General features: G+C 56.7%; 1 protein-coding gene and 1 non-coding gene across 2 annotated transcripts; one reads left to right on the top strand and one right to left on the bottom strand.

Moving 5' to 3' along the window:
- Window positions 1-4,992: 4,992 nt before the first annotated feature.
- On the top strand, window positions 4,993-5,156 carry LOC133770753 (U1 spliceosomal RNA). The gene has a single exon (XR_009867453.1). It is a non-coding gene; the product is annotated as a U1 spliceosomal RNA (small nuclear RNA).
- A 6,490-nt stretch (window positions 5,157-11,646) lies between these two features.
- LOC133769911 (collagen alpha-1(XI) chain-like) lies at window positions 11,647-15,513 on the bottom strand. The gene is made up of 2 exons (XM_062205289.1): window positions 15,094-15,513; window positions 11,647-13,921 (listed from the first exon to the last, which is right to left on the bottom strand). Exons 1-2 carry the CDS (start codon window positions 15,500-15,502, stop codon window positions 13,698-13,700), a joined length of 633 nt encoding a protein of 210 aa, XP_062061273.1. The 5' UTR covers window positions 15,503-15,513; the 3' UTR covers window positions 11,647-13,697.
- Between the last annotated feature and the right edge of the window lie 71 nt (window positions 15,514-15,584).

Genomic DNA, 15,584 nt, shown 5'->3' with positions numbered 1-15,584 from the left:
CGTCAATTTCACCATTGCGTTGCGCGGCGGCTCCTTAAGGGAAAACAGCAGCTACCTTGCAGCGCTTTTTTTTTTTTTTTTTTCATTTTTTAAAATTTTGTTTATTGTTACCATTTACCAATGGGGAGATGCAATTTATTTACAACAGCAGCCATAGGGGCAAAGGGAATACACAGTCATCTACCTATACAGGATGGACTACTTATGCAAAAATAAAAAAAAAAAAATCTAAAAACCAAAGGACAGTGGTGAGCTTCACTACCCTCCCCCAATGTTCCCAGCATGTGATTATGCCAGGCAGTGGCCCCCCTTGCAGCGCTTTTGGTAATAATCCGCACCCTCGAAAATGGGGCTCTCTGAGATGAACACTCCATGGGCACTATCTAAAGTCACCTGAGTTACTAACACTCCATTCCTGAGGGATACAGCAGTCCGAAATCCAAAAGGGAGCTTTCACAGAATCGCTCTGTTCCACTCCTTGCTCCGCCTCCTACAGTTCCTCCAGCAGAGGAGGCGGGTGACCCCCGCCACAAAAGTGAGGCAGTTTCTCCCCGGGTTGCCCCAGCCTTGTGACAGGGTGCCTTGAAGTTTAACGTTTTCTCACAGGAGGACACAGCATGCCCGGGTGTTTATAGGTTATCTGGCTTGGTTGCTTCAGCACAGGGACTGTTCCTCTGAGAGAAACAAGTTATAGACACCCATAGGTCTGCTCATCCGGCTATAACCAACGTATTTCTGGCTTCTGTATTTCTGCTTGCTTGATAATGGCCAAGGCCACAAAAATGTGGTTTCTACCTTTAAAAAAAACGCCCCACAACTGCAACAAGGGGCTGTCTTCTCCAGACTTGTTTGGTAGTAGGCTGGCTAATATAGACTCCTAATTTAACTTCATCACTCTGGTGGTCTTTTGCTCTTTGTGCCCCACGACAACCTGAACCCCACCATACAGGTGCCGGTTTGTGTCCCAGCTGCCCCTTTTCCCATCCAGCTCTCTGCTATGGCCTGGGAAAGCAGTAGAAGATGGCCCAAGTGTTTGGGCCCCTGCACCCACGTGGGAGACCTGGAAGAAACTCCCCGCTCCTGGCTTTGGCTCAGCGCAGCTCAGGGCCATTGCAGCCATTTGAGGAGTGAACCAGCAGACGGAAGACCTTTCTCCCTCTGTGACTGCCTCTCATAAATCTTTTAAAAACACACCTATATATTTAAACAAATCCTTAGGCCATCTCCTGCTTTCCTGGCGCATTAGCAAGGAGCTGAATTGCAAGCAGAGCCGCCAGGACTCCCAACAAGCACTCCAGTACAGGATGCTGGCATTGCAACAGCCAGGGCTGAGCCAGGCCGAAGCTGGGATTCGTGCGCCTTTCACGTAGCTGGCAGGAACGCAACTACACGAACCATCAACGTTGCCTTCCACAGCCTCAGCCTGGCTGAAAGCAGCAGCTACCTCGTGCCAAATGTAATAACAGCCCCCCCCCCCCCATCAGTGTCTGACACGAATACTCCACGGGCAGTGTCTCAGATGAGCTACAGAGCAGAGCTCTAGTTGCTAAGGGAGACAGTGGTCGGAACTCCAAAAGGGGCCTTTTCTCCGTGTCGCCCCTGTCCCAGCCCTTGCTCCGGCCTCCTGCAGCTCCAGGGGATGCGTGAGCAGAGACGGATGGCCCCGTCGGGCGTGAGACTGTTTCCTCCCGTTGTGCTCAGCCTGAACCCCACTCGGGAGCCGTCCGACGCCCGCCCGCCTGCGTCAGCCTCTGCCCTGCCCGCCGCCCGCGACGCTGCCCATCACCCGCCGGACGCCTCCAGCTGCCGTACCACCGGCAACCCAAACTCGGTGCGGCCCAAACCCAGCCCAAGATCGCGGCCGCACCTCAGCCACGACCTGCTTGGACACCTGGTTTCTGCTCTTGCCATCGCCCCCGTCCTTAGGCCTGCAGGAGGCTGGACGTCGGGGAACCGCGACTCCTCTCTCTGTCCCTGCAGGAGCGCTCAGCTCCGGGTCCTGTTGGCCTCCCGCCGGCGACAGGCTCCTGAAAGTCTTGCTGTTTTTCCTCTCCTGCAGAAAGCGCTTTGGCCGCGGGCTGCCTCACCCGAGCTCTGAAGCCTTGTGAGAGGACCCCTCGACCGGGAGCGCTGCTCCGCCTAAAACCGCTCCGGGGGTGCTGTGCCATCGCGTGCCTCCTGCGTGTCTGGTTGTCAACTAGGGTTGCACCCAGCCGCCTTGCGAGGTGTCAGGGGTCTTCAGAAACGGGCATAGGAGCAGCAGGGATCATGGAGCAGGCAGAGCCGGCGCTTGGGACGCCCCCTCCCGGATCGCAGCGCCTGGATCCGGCGGGGCTGCTCCGCAGTTCGTGCAGCTTCCCGCTAAGGCGCCAGCCAGGCAGCGGGTGGGTGGGTGAGGGGTTCCCGCCAAGCGCAGGGGAGGCCCAGATGGATTCCGGGCTCCTGGCTGCAGCAGGCGCTGGAGGAGCCAAGCAGCCGACGGAAGAGCGTAGGCTCTGCAGTTCCCCCACTGCCACCTCTCTGGCACTCCGCCTTTCAAATAAGTGTTTTAAAGGGGCATGTATGTATTTGAAAGGCGGAGTTACCTAAGGAAAGAGAGGGATCTTGCAACTCCCTAGAGGGCCACGAAGGTTGGGGCCGAGCGAAGCCGAAGCCGGGACCCCGCGACCGCAGCCGGGTCTCCCCGCGGGTGGCAGGGGCCCAAGCTCTCGGGCGTCTTCCGCTGCTCTCGGGCCCAGCAGCAGGGAGCTGGATCTGAAGCGGAGCAGCCGGGACGCCAGCCCGTGCCCCATGCGGGATGCTGGCGTCTCAGGCGGGGGCTGAACCCGCCGCCGTGCCACCGAGCCGGCCCCTCAGATCTGATTGTTTTCCTACTACGTAGAAGCAGCGTAGTACGGAAAAAACGAAGCATAGATTTCATGACTTTTCCCCGAAATAGAAGCCTCTGAGCAAAGCTGCTCTGACCGCCTCCCGTCCCCGTGTCTCGCTTTCCCCTCGCCCCACCGCTCGCTCGCGGCAAGACACAGAAACTAGGATTCCTCTCCCCAAGGGGCGTCCTAGCACCTTAACCCAAAGCAAGACGCAAAGCCTAAAGGTGTAGCCCCAGTGTCCCCAGGCCTCCCGGCCTGCGAGCCGGCCAGGACGCCTGGGACCCGGGCGCGGGAAGAGGTCCGGCCGCCCCGCCCCGCCCCGCCGCGCGGAGGGCAGGAGGAGCCCCGGCAGGCCTGGCTGGGTTTCCCGCGCGGTTACCAGCCTCAGCTCGGCCCCTGCGGGTGCAACCCCGCCTCCCCGTGCCCCTGCACGCGTTCCTGAAGCTGTCGGCTCAGCGTCGTCCGTCAGCCTCCGGTTCTCAGTCCGCGGGCTGGCGCCGTGTAAAGGCGGATCAGATGGGTGAGGCTTTTCTCGTGTCAACCGGGATTCTGATGCGGGGGTCTCAGCCGAGCCCTGACGGCGGTAGGAAGGGGTCGCCCCTCTCCCACGGCCCACAGTGACGCGAAGGAGAGGCCTCCTGGGGACCTGAAGGAGGCAGGCCTACAGGTGAAAATCTTCCCCGGGGAATCGTGATCCCGCTCATGGATAGGCGACTACGTTCCTTTACTTACAAAACAGTATTTATAAGAAAGGCAGTGTTGGGGGGAGAGAGAGAGAGAACCAACTGCCAGTTCACTCCCTAAATGGCAACGACAGTGAGGGCCGGGCCAGGCCCAAGCCAGGAGCCGTGACCGCCACAGTGCAGGCAGGTGTCCCCTGGGAGTGGCAGGGGCCCGCGCGTACTTGGGCTACCTTCACCTCCCAGGGACACCGGTAGGATCGGAAGTGGAGCGGCTGGGACGCCAACCGGCCACTCAGCGCCAACCACACCCTCCGTTCCGCGGGTGGACCATGAGGAGGTAGACGGAGGCCGGCCTGCGACCCCGGCGGGCGTCCCGGTGCGGTCCCGGCTCCCTGCTAACCGGCTGGGAGAAGCAGCGGAAGACGGCCCAGGCGCTCGGGCCCGGCCAGCCACGCGGGACGGCCGGGTGAAGCTCCTGGCTTCGGCCCTGCCCAGCCCTGGCCGCGGCGGCTGCCTGGGAAGCGAAGCAGTGGCTGGGGGACCTCTGCCCGTCCCCCCTCTCTCTCTGGAACTCTTGCGTTTCAGAGGTGGCCGCGGGCCTCCCCGCGGCGGGGCCGCCTGGGAAGCCCCGGGCGCTGCAAACGCGCTGTGGGCCGCTCGTGGACACGCAGCCACCCGCGCGCGCTCACGGGAAACCAGGCTGTCCCTCTCCCGCCTTCCTGTCTTCCGGGTCGGATCCGGAGGAGGGGGAGGAGGGGGATTTGACCCCAGTTTAAGGGTTGCTGGGCGTGGGCGCTGTGCTGGCTGAAACGACACGGGCGGCCTGGCGTGGAGGCGCCGGGCACAACCGACTTCCCAGTGAGAGGGACGGAGAAGGCGCCTCGGTTGACTGAGGGCCGGAGGCGAGCGCCTGTGCGAATGGCGCCCCGTGAGTTCTGTCGGGCAGCTCACAACCCCGCGGGCTGCGGTGTGTCTTTGTTTTCCAGGAGAGGAGGGGTCAGAGCGAAGCCGAGTCGTGACCTGTCCGTGGGGAGGGTCCGCCCAACACTGGGCGGCGAGGACCTCGCGGAGGTCCCCTTCAGGGCCCCCCAGGCGCGGCTGCGCGCGGTCCTGGACCAGCCCCGCGCGCCACAGGCGCCAGTCCCGAGCTGGGCTCCGAAGGCCGGGCGCGGGGCCAGGGCAGGGACGCGAGCGGTGGGGACGTCACCGCCAGGGGCGTGGCGCATGCAGACGAGCAGGGCGCGCAGAGGCTGCCGGGCGCGAGGGATCCGGGCCTCCGCGTCCCGCGTGGGCACCAGGCCGGGGCCGCTCTGTGGGTTTCCGAGCGGCGAGGCTAGCGGGAAGGGCCCGGGAGAGCGTGGATTCCGCGTGCGTGAAGTGACCGTGCGCTGAGAGTGGGTCGGGTGGCAGGGTGCGGGGTGTGCTGGGGCGAGCACCTCATACTTACCTGGCAGGGGAGATACCATGATCACGAAGGTGGTTTTCCCAGGGCGAGGCTTATCCATTGCACTCCGGATGTGCTGACCTCTGCGATTTCCCCAAACGCGGGAAACTCGACTGCATAATTTGTGGTAGTGGGGGACTGCGTTCGCGCTCTCCCCTGATTTTCTCGGTTTGAAAGTCAGAACTTTATACTACCCGCTGTGGTGCATTTCGGGCTTGAGGTGTGTTGAGTGGCACAAGATTCTCAAGAGAAAGCGGGGATTTGATTTTTGAGCTTGCCGTTGCACTGTTCCACGGCGGGAGCCCAGCCATTCCGATGTGGGTATTGGCTGCTTTCTCGCCATGTCCACTTTCTTGCTACAAGCACGCAAAAGCAGAGTCAGGTGTTTGGAGTTACAGCACGCGGAGCCGCATCAGACCTTTCCCCCCGGGGAAGCTGGGTTCCGGGATCCTGGCCTGCCGCTGGTTGATGATGGGGCCCTGGAAGGCGGCCTTCCCAATAGGGGCTTTTTTTTTTTTTTTTTTTTAATAATTAACACTTTTATTTTTTATAAAATGCTTCAACATACAAGATACATTCAACATGCATATGGCAATAATTTCATATCACAAGTATTTGGAATATTAATTTAGATGGCTAATAGCTTAAATAAATGACATATTTTAAGTAGTAACACAAGGACAAATTATCATAAATAGATGCAGAAAAGCAAAAAATAAATTCTTTGGAAGTGTTAATTTTAACAGTCATCACTTAATATTGTGATATTATTCATATGTAATAAAGAAACCTAAACATGTTATGAGTTGAGTAGGAGTGGTCTTTCAAAACCCAGGAAGATGTTTGAATGATTTCTTAGTGTTAATTGTTGAAAGACTGAGGTGAACCCCAGATCTAATTATGATATCTGATAGATAGGGCTGGTGGGAAGATTTCCAATCATTGGAGCATGCTCTGAGGGGATGGTTCTTGTGCCAAGTAGGGGCTACTTTCAATGGGACCCTTGGGCCTCACCTTTGCGAGATTTCCTGGGACGGAGGGTCGAGAGCCCCAGTGAGCGCCGTGACCACTGAACTCACAGCGCCGGGCCCTCTACCTGTTTTCCAACGTCACCCAGGAGGGATTCTTGTTCGTTTCGCTGAGGGTTCCGCCCATGGTTAGTTGGCTAAAATGACACCTGGCTGTCCTAGGCGTCCAAATGTGCATTACCGGACAGCAGGTTCCCAGCTGTGTAGCTCTGAGCCCAGCCCGCGCAAGAATCCCACTGTCTCACAGGGAAATCGCAGTTAGAAATACTCTTGTGGGCCTAGTAGGTTGGAGCCTCCGCCTGCCACACCGGCCTCCCATAGGGGCGTCGGGAGGAGTCGCGGCTGCTAATCTTCGGTGCAGCTCCGCACTGCAGTGGAAGTCATGGCCCGAGTGTCTGGGCCCCTGACCCGCGTGGGAGACCCTGAGGGAGCTCCTGGCTCCTGGCTTCAGGCCGGCCCAGCTCTGGCCATTTGGGGAGTGTGACCCAGGGGGATGGACGTCTTTCTCTCTGTGTCTCCATCTCTCCGTAGCTCTGCCGCTCAAATAAATAAAATTACCCTTGGAAAAGGAAGGAAGAAAAGGAACACTGTGTGTGTGTGTGTGTGGGAGGGGACAGCAAGGACACCCCTGCGGCAGGGAGAGAGAGCTGCTGCAGTGACAGGCAGGGACCGAGCCTCCGACCCGTCATCTGCTCGTCAGCGAGCCCGGAAGGAGATTCAGTTCCCCATGGCAGCCGCGCGGCCTGGGAAGCACGGACGAGAAACTGAGGCAGGGCCGCGTGCAGACCTCTTCGCAGAGGTCGTCGGCCACCACTAAGCAAGCAGATGCGTTTCCTGGTCCCCTCAGCCGCCGCAGTGATAACAAATGTTGTACCCGAAATGTCCGATGCCCACCAATTAACACCACCAGGAACCGAGGCTGCTGCAAGCTCAAGTTTTATTTCAAACTCGAGTTTGGTCCGATGTCCGCACCAGGCACAGGTCGTTACGGTTTTTATACAGTTGAACAAGTTTGGCTATACAACATCTGGGTGGGGGCAGAGGTGCGGAGTCACCACACAGGCCCCGGGAGTCGGCTGAAAGCGGGCCAGAAGGGATCGCTGGGGGAGTCGCTCATTTCAGTTGGTACAGCAGCTTAAATAGCCAAGGCAGCCAATCCGGTCAAGGGAGGTCTACGCCCTAACCGATAACAGCCTGTTGCCAGGCAGTATCCAAAGCCATCCAATCACAGCCTGTTGCCAGGAAGGCTCTGCTGCCAGGTGGGTTCGAAGCCACTCCCGAGTAACTGATGCTGCTAGCTTGCCAGCGGCCATCTTGGCATGGCCTTCGCATTCCACCACATTTCCCCCTTCTCGTTTATTTTTGAGCAACGGCAGGCATGATTCTTGGCCATACATACCATTGTTGACCCCGTTTCCATGTGGTCTCTGTACGCGGCTGTGCCTGTCTTAGGTTGTCCCCCAGGGATCTTACTGTTGGGCACCAAAAAATACGTTGTGCCCAGATCGTTAGATCCCCGCAGAGACCCCCAGAGAGTCGATCACACCGAACCGCAAAAGCAAGGTTTATTCGGAGTACAACCATCCAACCAACCGGCACAGCGGAGGAAGGAGTGAGGCCCCCATCTTTGTTAGGGAGAGTTTTTAAATGAAAAAAGAGCTACATCGGCAGGAAAAAAGAGTTACATACAGCATGGAAGCTTCAGGTGCAGGGAGTTACAGCAGGGGGGCTTACAGCAGGGAAGCTTCAGGTGCAGGGAGTTACTTTGTTTAGCAGTCTCTACTGTGCTTTCCTTGGTCTACCGAGCTAGCTGTCCCTGGTAAGCTTTGATATCTCCGGAATGCCTGAATGCCTGCTTTTTCAAGGACTCAGGTCTGCTATGGGAAAGGGAGGCTGCTTGCTTTTTGTTTGTTTTAAAATGGAGTCACTTCGGTTCTTCATTACCTGTCATTGACTAACCAGTGCTCAAAACAGGAGACCACAGGAGTGCTGGCTCAGATTGGGGTCGGAATGAGGAACAATGGTAATCAGGAACGGCATGACCGCACACAGGCTGTGGGCCGTTTGAGTGCCTGACCAGAGCTAGTGGGTATAAAGCAGTAGCGGATGCGGCTGTGGGCAGTTTCTCAGGGTAGGATGATAGGGCAGGTGCGCCGGCTAACAAGGCGGCCTCTCAGTCTTGTTCAGCTGGTTCTGGTTGGCTGTCAGTTGCAGGCTTGATGTTTCTGGCTGGTACCCAAATGGGCTGTCCCGCATTCTCTGGAAAGACACAAGCATATCCTCGACCTTTGGTTAGCAGAGGGTGTGGGCCCTTCCATTCTCCTGTCAGGGGGTCTTTCCACCTAACCATAGGGGCTGGGGGCTGGGATGGAAAGGGTCCCCAGTGTTTATAAGCTGGGCTGATCCCTTGGGAATCAAAAGTAAGAAAATTGATAGCGAAAAGGACCTCAGTCAAAGCAAGCTGTGGGTCTGGGGGCATATGATTGTTTTTCTGTCTTTGTAAGAGATCTTTAATTGTCCTATGAGTTCTTCCAATGATTGCCTGTCCCTGTGGGTTGTGTGGGATACCTGTGGGTGGCAGACTGTATGTTCCAGGATTTCAGGAAGGAATTAAATTCCTGTGACGTGTATGCTGGCCCGTCATCAGTCTTTATGGTCCAGGGGACACCAAGGACCAGCATGGCTGATATAACCACCTTTATCGCATTACTAGCCTTTTCTCCAGATTGGGCTGCTGCAAATACAGCCTTTGAATAAGTATCTACACCACATGGACAAACTTAAGTTTACCAAAGGAGTTCATGTGGGTGACGTCCACTTGCCAGAGCTTATTAGGAGCAAGGCCTCGCGGGTTCACTCCTGCTTGTTGCAGTGGGCCCAACGGGGCGAGGGGTGCACAGTTCTTGCAAGAGTGCACTAGGTGTTTGCATCGGCTCATTGTTAGCTCCGGGAAAAGCAATGTTATGTTGCTTGCTGACACATGAGATTTTTGGTGTAGAATATGGGCTTGTTCTAGGTGTCCGCTGGAAGCTGTATTGCAGGAGATAAGAGCAGGGTCTTAGTCCACCCGAACGAGGATGGACTGGGTCCGAAGAAAGGTAAGTGCGCCGCTCGCCTGTTCCCAGCCTCCCAATCCCGGAGACAGTCAGACACAGCAGGGAGTCAAGCCAAGCAAGCAAGAACTCGGTTTATTGCGCTAGCAAAGCTGTTTAAAGCACAAGACCGCAGGATTCCTGGGGCAGGGCTTAAGGACCAACCAATTACTTAAAAGGTCATTTTACAGGGTGACTTTTTACAGGACCGGCCATATGTCTGTACACTCGTCATCAGTTGTCACCTCCCCTGATGCTGCGCGGCCAATCAGCTTTGGTGGTAAACGACTTTGGATACCGCCCACCTTACTTCCTTTGGGCGCCATCTTTGAATTGCCATGTGTGCCTAATTTCCCTGCAGGTGCCATCTTTGAATTGCCTCCTGTTCCTAATTTCTTCTTCTTCTTCTTCTTCTTCTTTTTTTTTTTTTTTTTTTTTTTTTTTTTTTTTTTTTGACAGGCAGAGTGGATAGTGAGAGAGAGAGAGACAGAGAGAAAGGTCTTCCTTTTTGCCGTTGGTTCACCCTCCAATGGCCGCTGCGGCCGGCGCATCTCGCTGATCTGAAGCCAGGAGCCAGGTGCTTCTCCTGGTCTCCCATGCGGGTGCAGGGCCCAAGGACTTGGGCCATCCTCCACTGCCTTCCCGGGCCATAGCAGAGAGCTGGCCTGGAAGAGGGGCAACCGGGATAGAGTCCAGCGCCCCAACTGGGACTAGAATCTGGTGTGCTGGCGCCGCAAGGCGGAGGATTAGCCTGATAAGCCACGGCGCTGGCTTCCTGTGCCTAATTTCCCCACAATAAGACGATGAACCTTTTTGTTGCCTTGGAAAATAAAGCCAGGTAACCCAGTAGGTAATCTTATGTGTGATATGGACCATGGGTGTTTTCTATTCTCAGTTATCTCTTTAAGTGTTGTGAACATCTGGTCAGTTGGCTTATTGGTCGGGTTTAAGACTGCAAAAGGGATCGTCTTTGCTACCTGTACTGAGTATTTATGGGCCCATCCTGGCTAAGGAGTAGAACCTTGACCTTTGCCCTTATTTCTCCCAAGTGTGCTGATCCCCTCCCCCTCCCCGTGGGGCTCTACATGGATCTTATCTTTTTCTGTTGACGATTTGATCACTATTCCACACAGTGACTTGTTGGCATCCGTAAACGCACATGGTGCCATGGGTATAGGTTGATTAGCAGGGGAAGCATGCTTTGGATAGTCTGTTTCTAAGGTTTGTAACGTCTGTTGTAGCCTGTCCGCTGGCAGGTGATCATCAACCTGTCCTGGGAAATTTATCATTAACGTTTGAAAGAGCGTGCTATTCTGCATCGATGTGGACAGCTCTAATTGTGATAGGGGTAGGACCACTATGGCTCTGTGTTGAATATCTTATTGGCATAACATCTTAATTTAAGTCCCATCATAAGGATGGCATCTACTTTGGTATCTGTTTTACGACACTCACTCCAGGCTGTGCTCACCCAAAAAAGTGGCCTGCGTTGTTGCCAAATAACTCCTAAGGGGGCCTTGAGGGTAGATAGGGCTTGGCAAACAGAGGCACCTGAGGGAGGGTCATAGCTAAAGGTTTTTAATGACACCTGGGTGCTGATCTTTTCCACAGTGAATTAATTTGACTGCTGGTGTCAATGTGATTTTTGAAGAAGGGCTGTTCCCCTTAGTCAGTAAATCGAATAGCAGTCTAAGCTCTGCAGGTGTTAGGGGAAGGAAGGGCTGCAGCCAATTGATTTGGCCGCACAGTTGCTGAAGTTCATTAAGTGAGTATTTATGCTTGACTTTTAGGTTTGGGCCCATTGGAGATATACGGGAGGAGATTTGATAACCCAAGAATTGAAAGGGAGGAAAATGTTATACCTTTTCTGTGGCAATAGACAAACCCAGGAATTGTAAATTTCTTACTGTCTCACTTAGTAGCCTATATTTTCCCTGTTTCTTTGGTATCACAAAAAATGGGCGTGTTGTGAGGCCTAGTGGAGGGTTCTATGTGTCCCTTTTCTGGTTGTTCCTGTACCAGTTCTCTAAGGATGCCAAGTTTGGGTCGTAATATTGGCCACTGCTCTGCTCTACCCAGATGTGTCCTGTTTTTTTCCATTCAATGGGGATTGGCAAATTGGCTTTTGTATGACGTGAGCAGTGGCCCCTAGAATTGGGGGTGAATCTTACTTGTAGGCGCTCCATTAAAGCTGCTGGCTCATGGAGATTTGTGATCCATGGTAAGGACCGCTTGCATTTGTGAGAACACATCTCACCCCCATAAGGTCATGGGAACCTCAGCAATTAGCGGGAAGATGGTTCCCGTAGCTCCACTGTCATCTCGTCACGTTACAGCCAATTTTTTTTTTTTTTTTTTGACAGGCAGAGTGGACAGTGAGAGAGAGAGACAGAGAGAAAGGTCTTCCTTTTGCCGTTGGTTCACCCTCCAATGGCCGCCGCGGTAGCGCGCTGCGGCCGGCGCACCGCGCTGATCCGATGGCAGGAGCCAGGTGCTTCTCCTGGTCTCCCATGGGGTACAGGACCCAAGGACTTGGGCCATCCTCCACTGCACTCCCTAGCCACAGCAGAGAGCTGGCCTGGAAGAGGGGCAACCGGGACAGGATCGGTGCCCCAACCGGGACTAGAACCCGGCGTGCCGGCGCCGCAAGGCGGAGGATTAGCCTGTTGAGCCACGGCGCCGGCATTACAGCCAATTTTAATCCTCCAACACCAATGTTGCATTTTTCTTGCGTCCCTAGTTTTTAAGACAGTGGCATCAGCCCCCGTATCAATTAAACCCACAAAGGCAATGTCATCGGAAGATAGGGTCAATTTTGGCCTCAGATTGAAGACAGCCATCGACCAGTTAATGGTGGTGGGACTCCCTCTTACTTGCTGGGCTGAGGGCCGCCCTGCTGGGAGTTTAAAGGCTTGGTCTTGTAATCTTTGGCCCAATGAAAGCCTTTTTTACATCTGGGACACAGCGTTTTGGGCTTGCCCCGTCTGTCAGCATTTGGGCAGTTTTACCGTAGGTGCCCTATTTCCTGACATCCCCAGCAAACTGGAGGGTCATTGGACTTCCTTGTGTTCAGTTTGTTAATAGCTGCAGTTAGGGCCTGCATGGGTGTATCGGCAGGGTTTACCTCCTGTGTGGCTACTACCCATTTAGAAATGTCTTCATTCCGGACTGGGGCGATTGCAGCTTTTGCCTCTTTGGTAGCACCTTCCCAAGCTAATTGTGTGACCAAATCATCTTGATCGGGGCCAAGCAGTAATCTTTTCTCTACTGCCTCCGAGACTCTGGCAAGGAGATCGGGCAACCATTCGCGTGGGCCTTGAACTAGGTTTCTAAAGAGCTGGCTATAATTAGGAGGATTTCTATTTTTTAAGGCTCTAAGCGCCAAATCTCTGACCTGATCAAAGTAGGCAACTACCCCAATGCGGGCCTGTTCATGAGGATCTACGTAGGTGCCGCGGCCTGTAGGCATAGCAAAGGTGACTGCAGTTCCATAGGCAACATTAGTGCTCGCCACGGTTTCGGCCTCCTTCCTCATAGGAGGCTTTCCACCGTAAGAAGTGTGGTCTCGACAAACATTGCCTTGAGCAGTGTAACCCAGTCAAAATGAGTTTGAAGGTTCGCTGCACATTGTGTGAGCACCTGTTCAAAGTAGGGAGAGTCGGGGCCTGACTCTTGAGAAGCCTCTTTTTTTTTTTTTTAGCACAGCACGGTCATTTCCGGGCATTGGAATCCAGGGCCTGAATTCTGTGTCTGCTCCTAAATTAACGGGAAACGTGCGGGTGGGACGGGGTCTAGCGGCGGCCCTGAGAGCCTGGGGTGCCCGGGGACTGCCACAAATGTGGGGATCCTCACTGGGTGAGGATGGGATGACCTCGTGTGGGTTATTGCCTCGAGGTCGGCTGACCAGGCATTGCTACATTGTTTGCTACATTGTCATTCTCACTGTCAGAGCTCTCTCTCCCTAAGTCATCAACTGTTGCCTGTGAAGCAGAGGCCTGGAGTGACAGGCTCTGATCACTCACAGATCCACTATGTTTGGTAATCTGTGTGCGCTTCTGAGAGGGGGGTATGTTTCCCATGTCTGAGCGCTTAAGAGCAGCACGCCACGCCAACTCTAGCCAAAGGAAAACGCCCTACATTAGACAGACAGTGGTGTATCAGACCCGTACGTATGCCCTGTGCTTAGTGGGGGACTTCCTTGATTTGTTAGGCAAGGCCATATGCCCACAAAGTGCCTCCGGAGCATCACCTCTCTCGAGTGAGGGAAGATGACTTGGTTCCGAATTCTGGGAAATCAGTCCCTTATGTGAATTCACCGGGCAAACAAAAAGTAAGAGGAGGAGCCAAGAAGCTCACCCTCACAGAGCCGGAACAGCACACAAAACACCGAGGGGCCTGCTTACCTCACCACACAGACCCCGGGTGTCGGGTGAAAGTGGGCCCCAGGCGAGCAGCCCACAGACTCGGTTCTTCCAGTTGGTACAGCGGCTTAAATAGCCAAGGCAGCCAATCCAGTCAAGGGGTGGTCTATGCCCTAACCAATCACAGCCTGTTGCCAGGCAGTATCAGAAATCATCCGATCACAGCCTGTTGCCAGGTGGGTGTCGAAGCCATTCCTCAGTAAGTGAGCTTGCTTGCCAGCGGCCATCTTGGCATGGCCTTCTCATTTCACCACAGCCGCAATGGCCAGAGCTGCGCTGATCCGAAGCCAGGAGCCAGGAGCTCTTTCTGGGTCTCCCACGCGGGTGCAGGGACCCAAGGACCTGGGCCATCTTCCGCCGCTTTCCCAGGCCATAGCAGAGAGCTGGATCAGAAGAGGAGCAGCCGGGACTCGAACCAGCGCCCATATGGGGTGCTGGCACTGCAGGCGGCGGCGGCGGCTTTACCCGCTAGGCCACAGCGCCGGCCCCTGATAGGCTTGTGTTTTAAATGTATATTTGCCCTTCTATGACTGGTTAACGTATAGGGTCCGAGCCGCTAGGGTGTAGGAGCCATACTGCAGGGTTTCAGGATGTTATCGGTCACCTTAACTGCCCGATAAGACACCTGGAGCTGTGGGTATTTCCCTACTACCTGCTCATTGGCTGTTGCTAGCGGACTTTGTCGCAAGGGGAGCTTCTTATGTTCTTTTAGGCGCTTTTGGCTTAGGGTTCCGGGCCCGGTCAGGCCCGAGTTACAAGATGGAGGCCTGGTCTAAACTAGCTGCGCCTTGATGCAGGCTCAGGTCTCTCCCGCAGAGGCAGGAATCCCCGAGAAGCCCCGCGTGCGCGCTCCCGCCGCAGTCCGCCACCCTCCGACCTGGCCTCCCGGTGGAGGAACCCGACCCACCGTTCACAGGCGCCAGGAGAAGGCGAGGCGAGGCGAGGCCCCCGCTTTTCTCAGCCCCGCTCCTCTGCCTGTTTCCGTCCTCAGCCTGGCTTCAGCCCGCGTCCCCCTGCCCGGGAGCTGCAAGCCCCCTGACCGGCCTCCCTGCTTTCACCCTTGGGGGTGGCGGTGCGGGGCTGTCGTCAAAACCCGGCTGACTCGGGTGTAGGGTGTAGGGCCGTGCGAGGGTCTACAAGACCCTGGGGATCGTCGCCCAAGCCCACCGCCTCGCGGACTTGAGTTTTGTGCACCTGTCCTGGATGTCGAGGCCGGGGCAGGGTGCGGCCGTCTCACCTGGGCCTCCGCTGCAGCTGGGCTTTGCTCTGAGGGGGGGGGGGGGGGCGGGATGCCCCACGCAGGAGCAAGTCCCTGGCCGCTGCGGGTCTCCGCCCACACGATTTTCTCACGGCGGGCCCCCCCCGATGTAGCACCTCGGCCGGCCTCTTCGGGGACTCCCCAGCCCCCTCTCCCGCGCCCCGCCCCACTTGGACGTGACCCCAAGAGGCCTTTTCGCCCCCAGACGCCCCAGCGCTAGGCACGGGGGACGTCTGCGCCCCCCCCCCCCCCCCGCTCCCCCGAGCTCGGAACCGGCCGAAAGGGCGCTGGGCTCACCCCGGCGCGGCGCGGCGCGGGCTGCGGTGCCCGGGGCTCTCCTTTCTCCCCTTTCCAACTCGGCGTCCCGCGCGCCCTCGGGCGTTCGTAGCGGCCGAGGCGGCCCCCGGTCCTGCGCCGCGGTGTCCCCGTCCCCGGCTCTCGCGGACGCGGCCCGGCCTGAGCGTCCCCCGGGACCAGGCTTTCTCGGAGGGTTCGGGTCCTGGGAGCCGAGCCGGCAGCGGGGAGCACAGCGCGGACTCAGGTTTCCTTTCTGGCCCCTGCGTCCCCGTGCCCGCCCGGCGGCGGGGTCCCGGTCTTCGCGGGTCTGCGCTTCAGGCCCCAGATGCGGGCCAAGGGCTCCCCGCCCGCGCCTTAGCAGGTGGCCAGGCGGGTGGGCGGGGACGTCACCACACGGGGCGTGGCGCATGCAGATGAGCGGCGCGCGCAGAGGCTGCCGGTCGTGTGGACGTGCGGGGGCCGGGCCTCCGCGCCCCGCGTGGGCAGCACGG

Source organism: Lepus europaeus, chromosome 11, assembly GCF_033115175.1.
Source record: "Lepus europaeus isolate LE1 chromosome 11, mLepTim1.pri, whole genome shotgun sequence".
NCBI classification, from domain to species: Eukaryota; Metazoa; Chordata; class Mammalia; order Lagomorpha; family Leporidae; genus Lepus; species Lepus europaeus.
This window is presented reverse-complemented; position numbering and strand designations above follow the sequence as displayed.

Bases quoted from the DNA above. Each gene is read 5' to 3' on its own strand.
- LOC133769911 (XM_062205289.1), bottom strand. From the start codon at position 15,502: ATGCGCCACGCCCCGTGTGGTGACGTCCCCGCCCACCCGCCTGGCCAC. The intron at 13,922-15,093 runs GTGAGCCCAGCG...CTTCTGATCCAG, and splicing joins CCGCGCCGCGCCGCGCCGGG to CTCTCTGCTATGGCCTGGGA.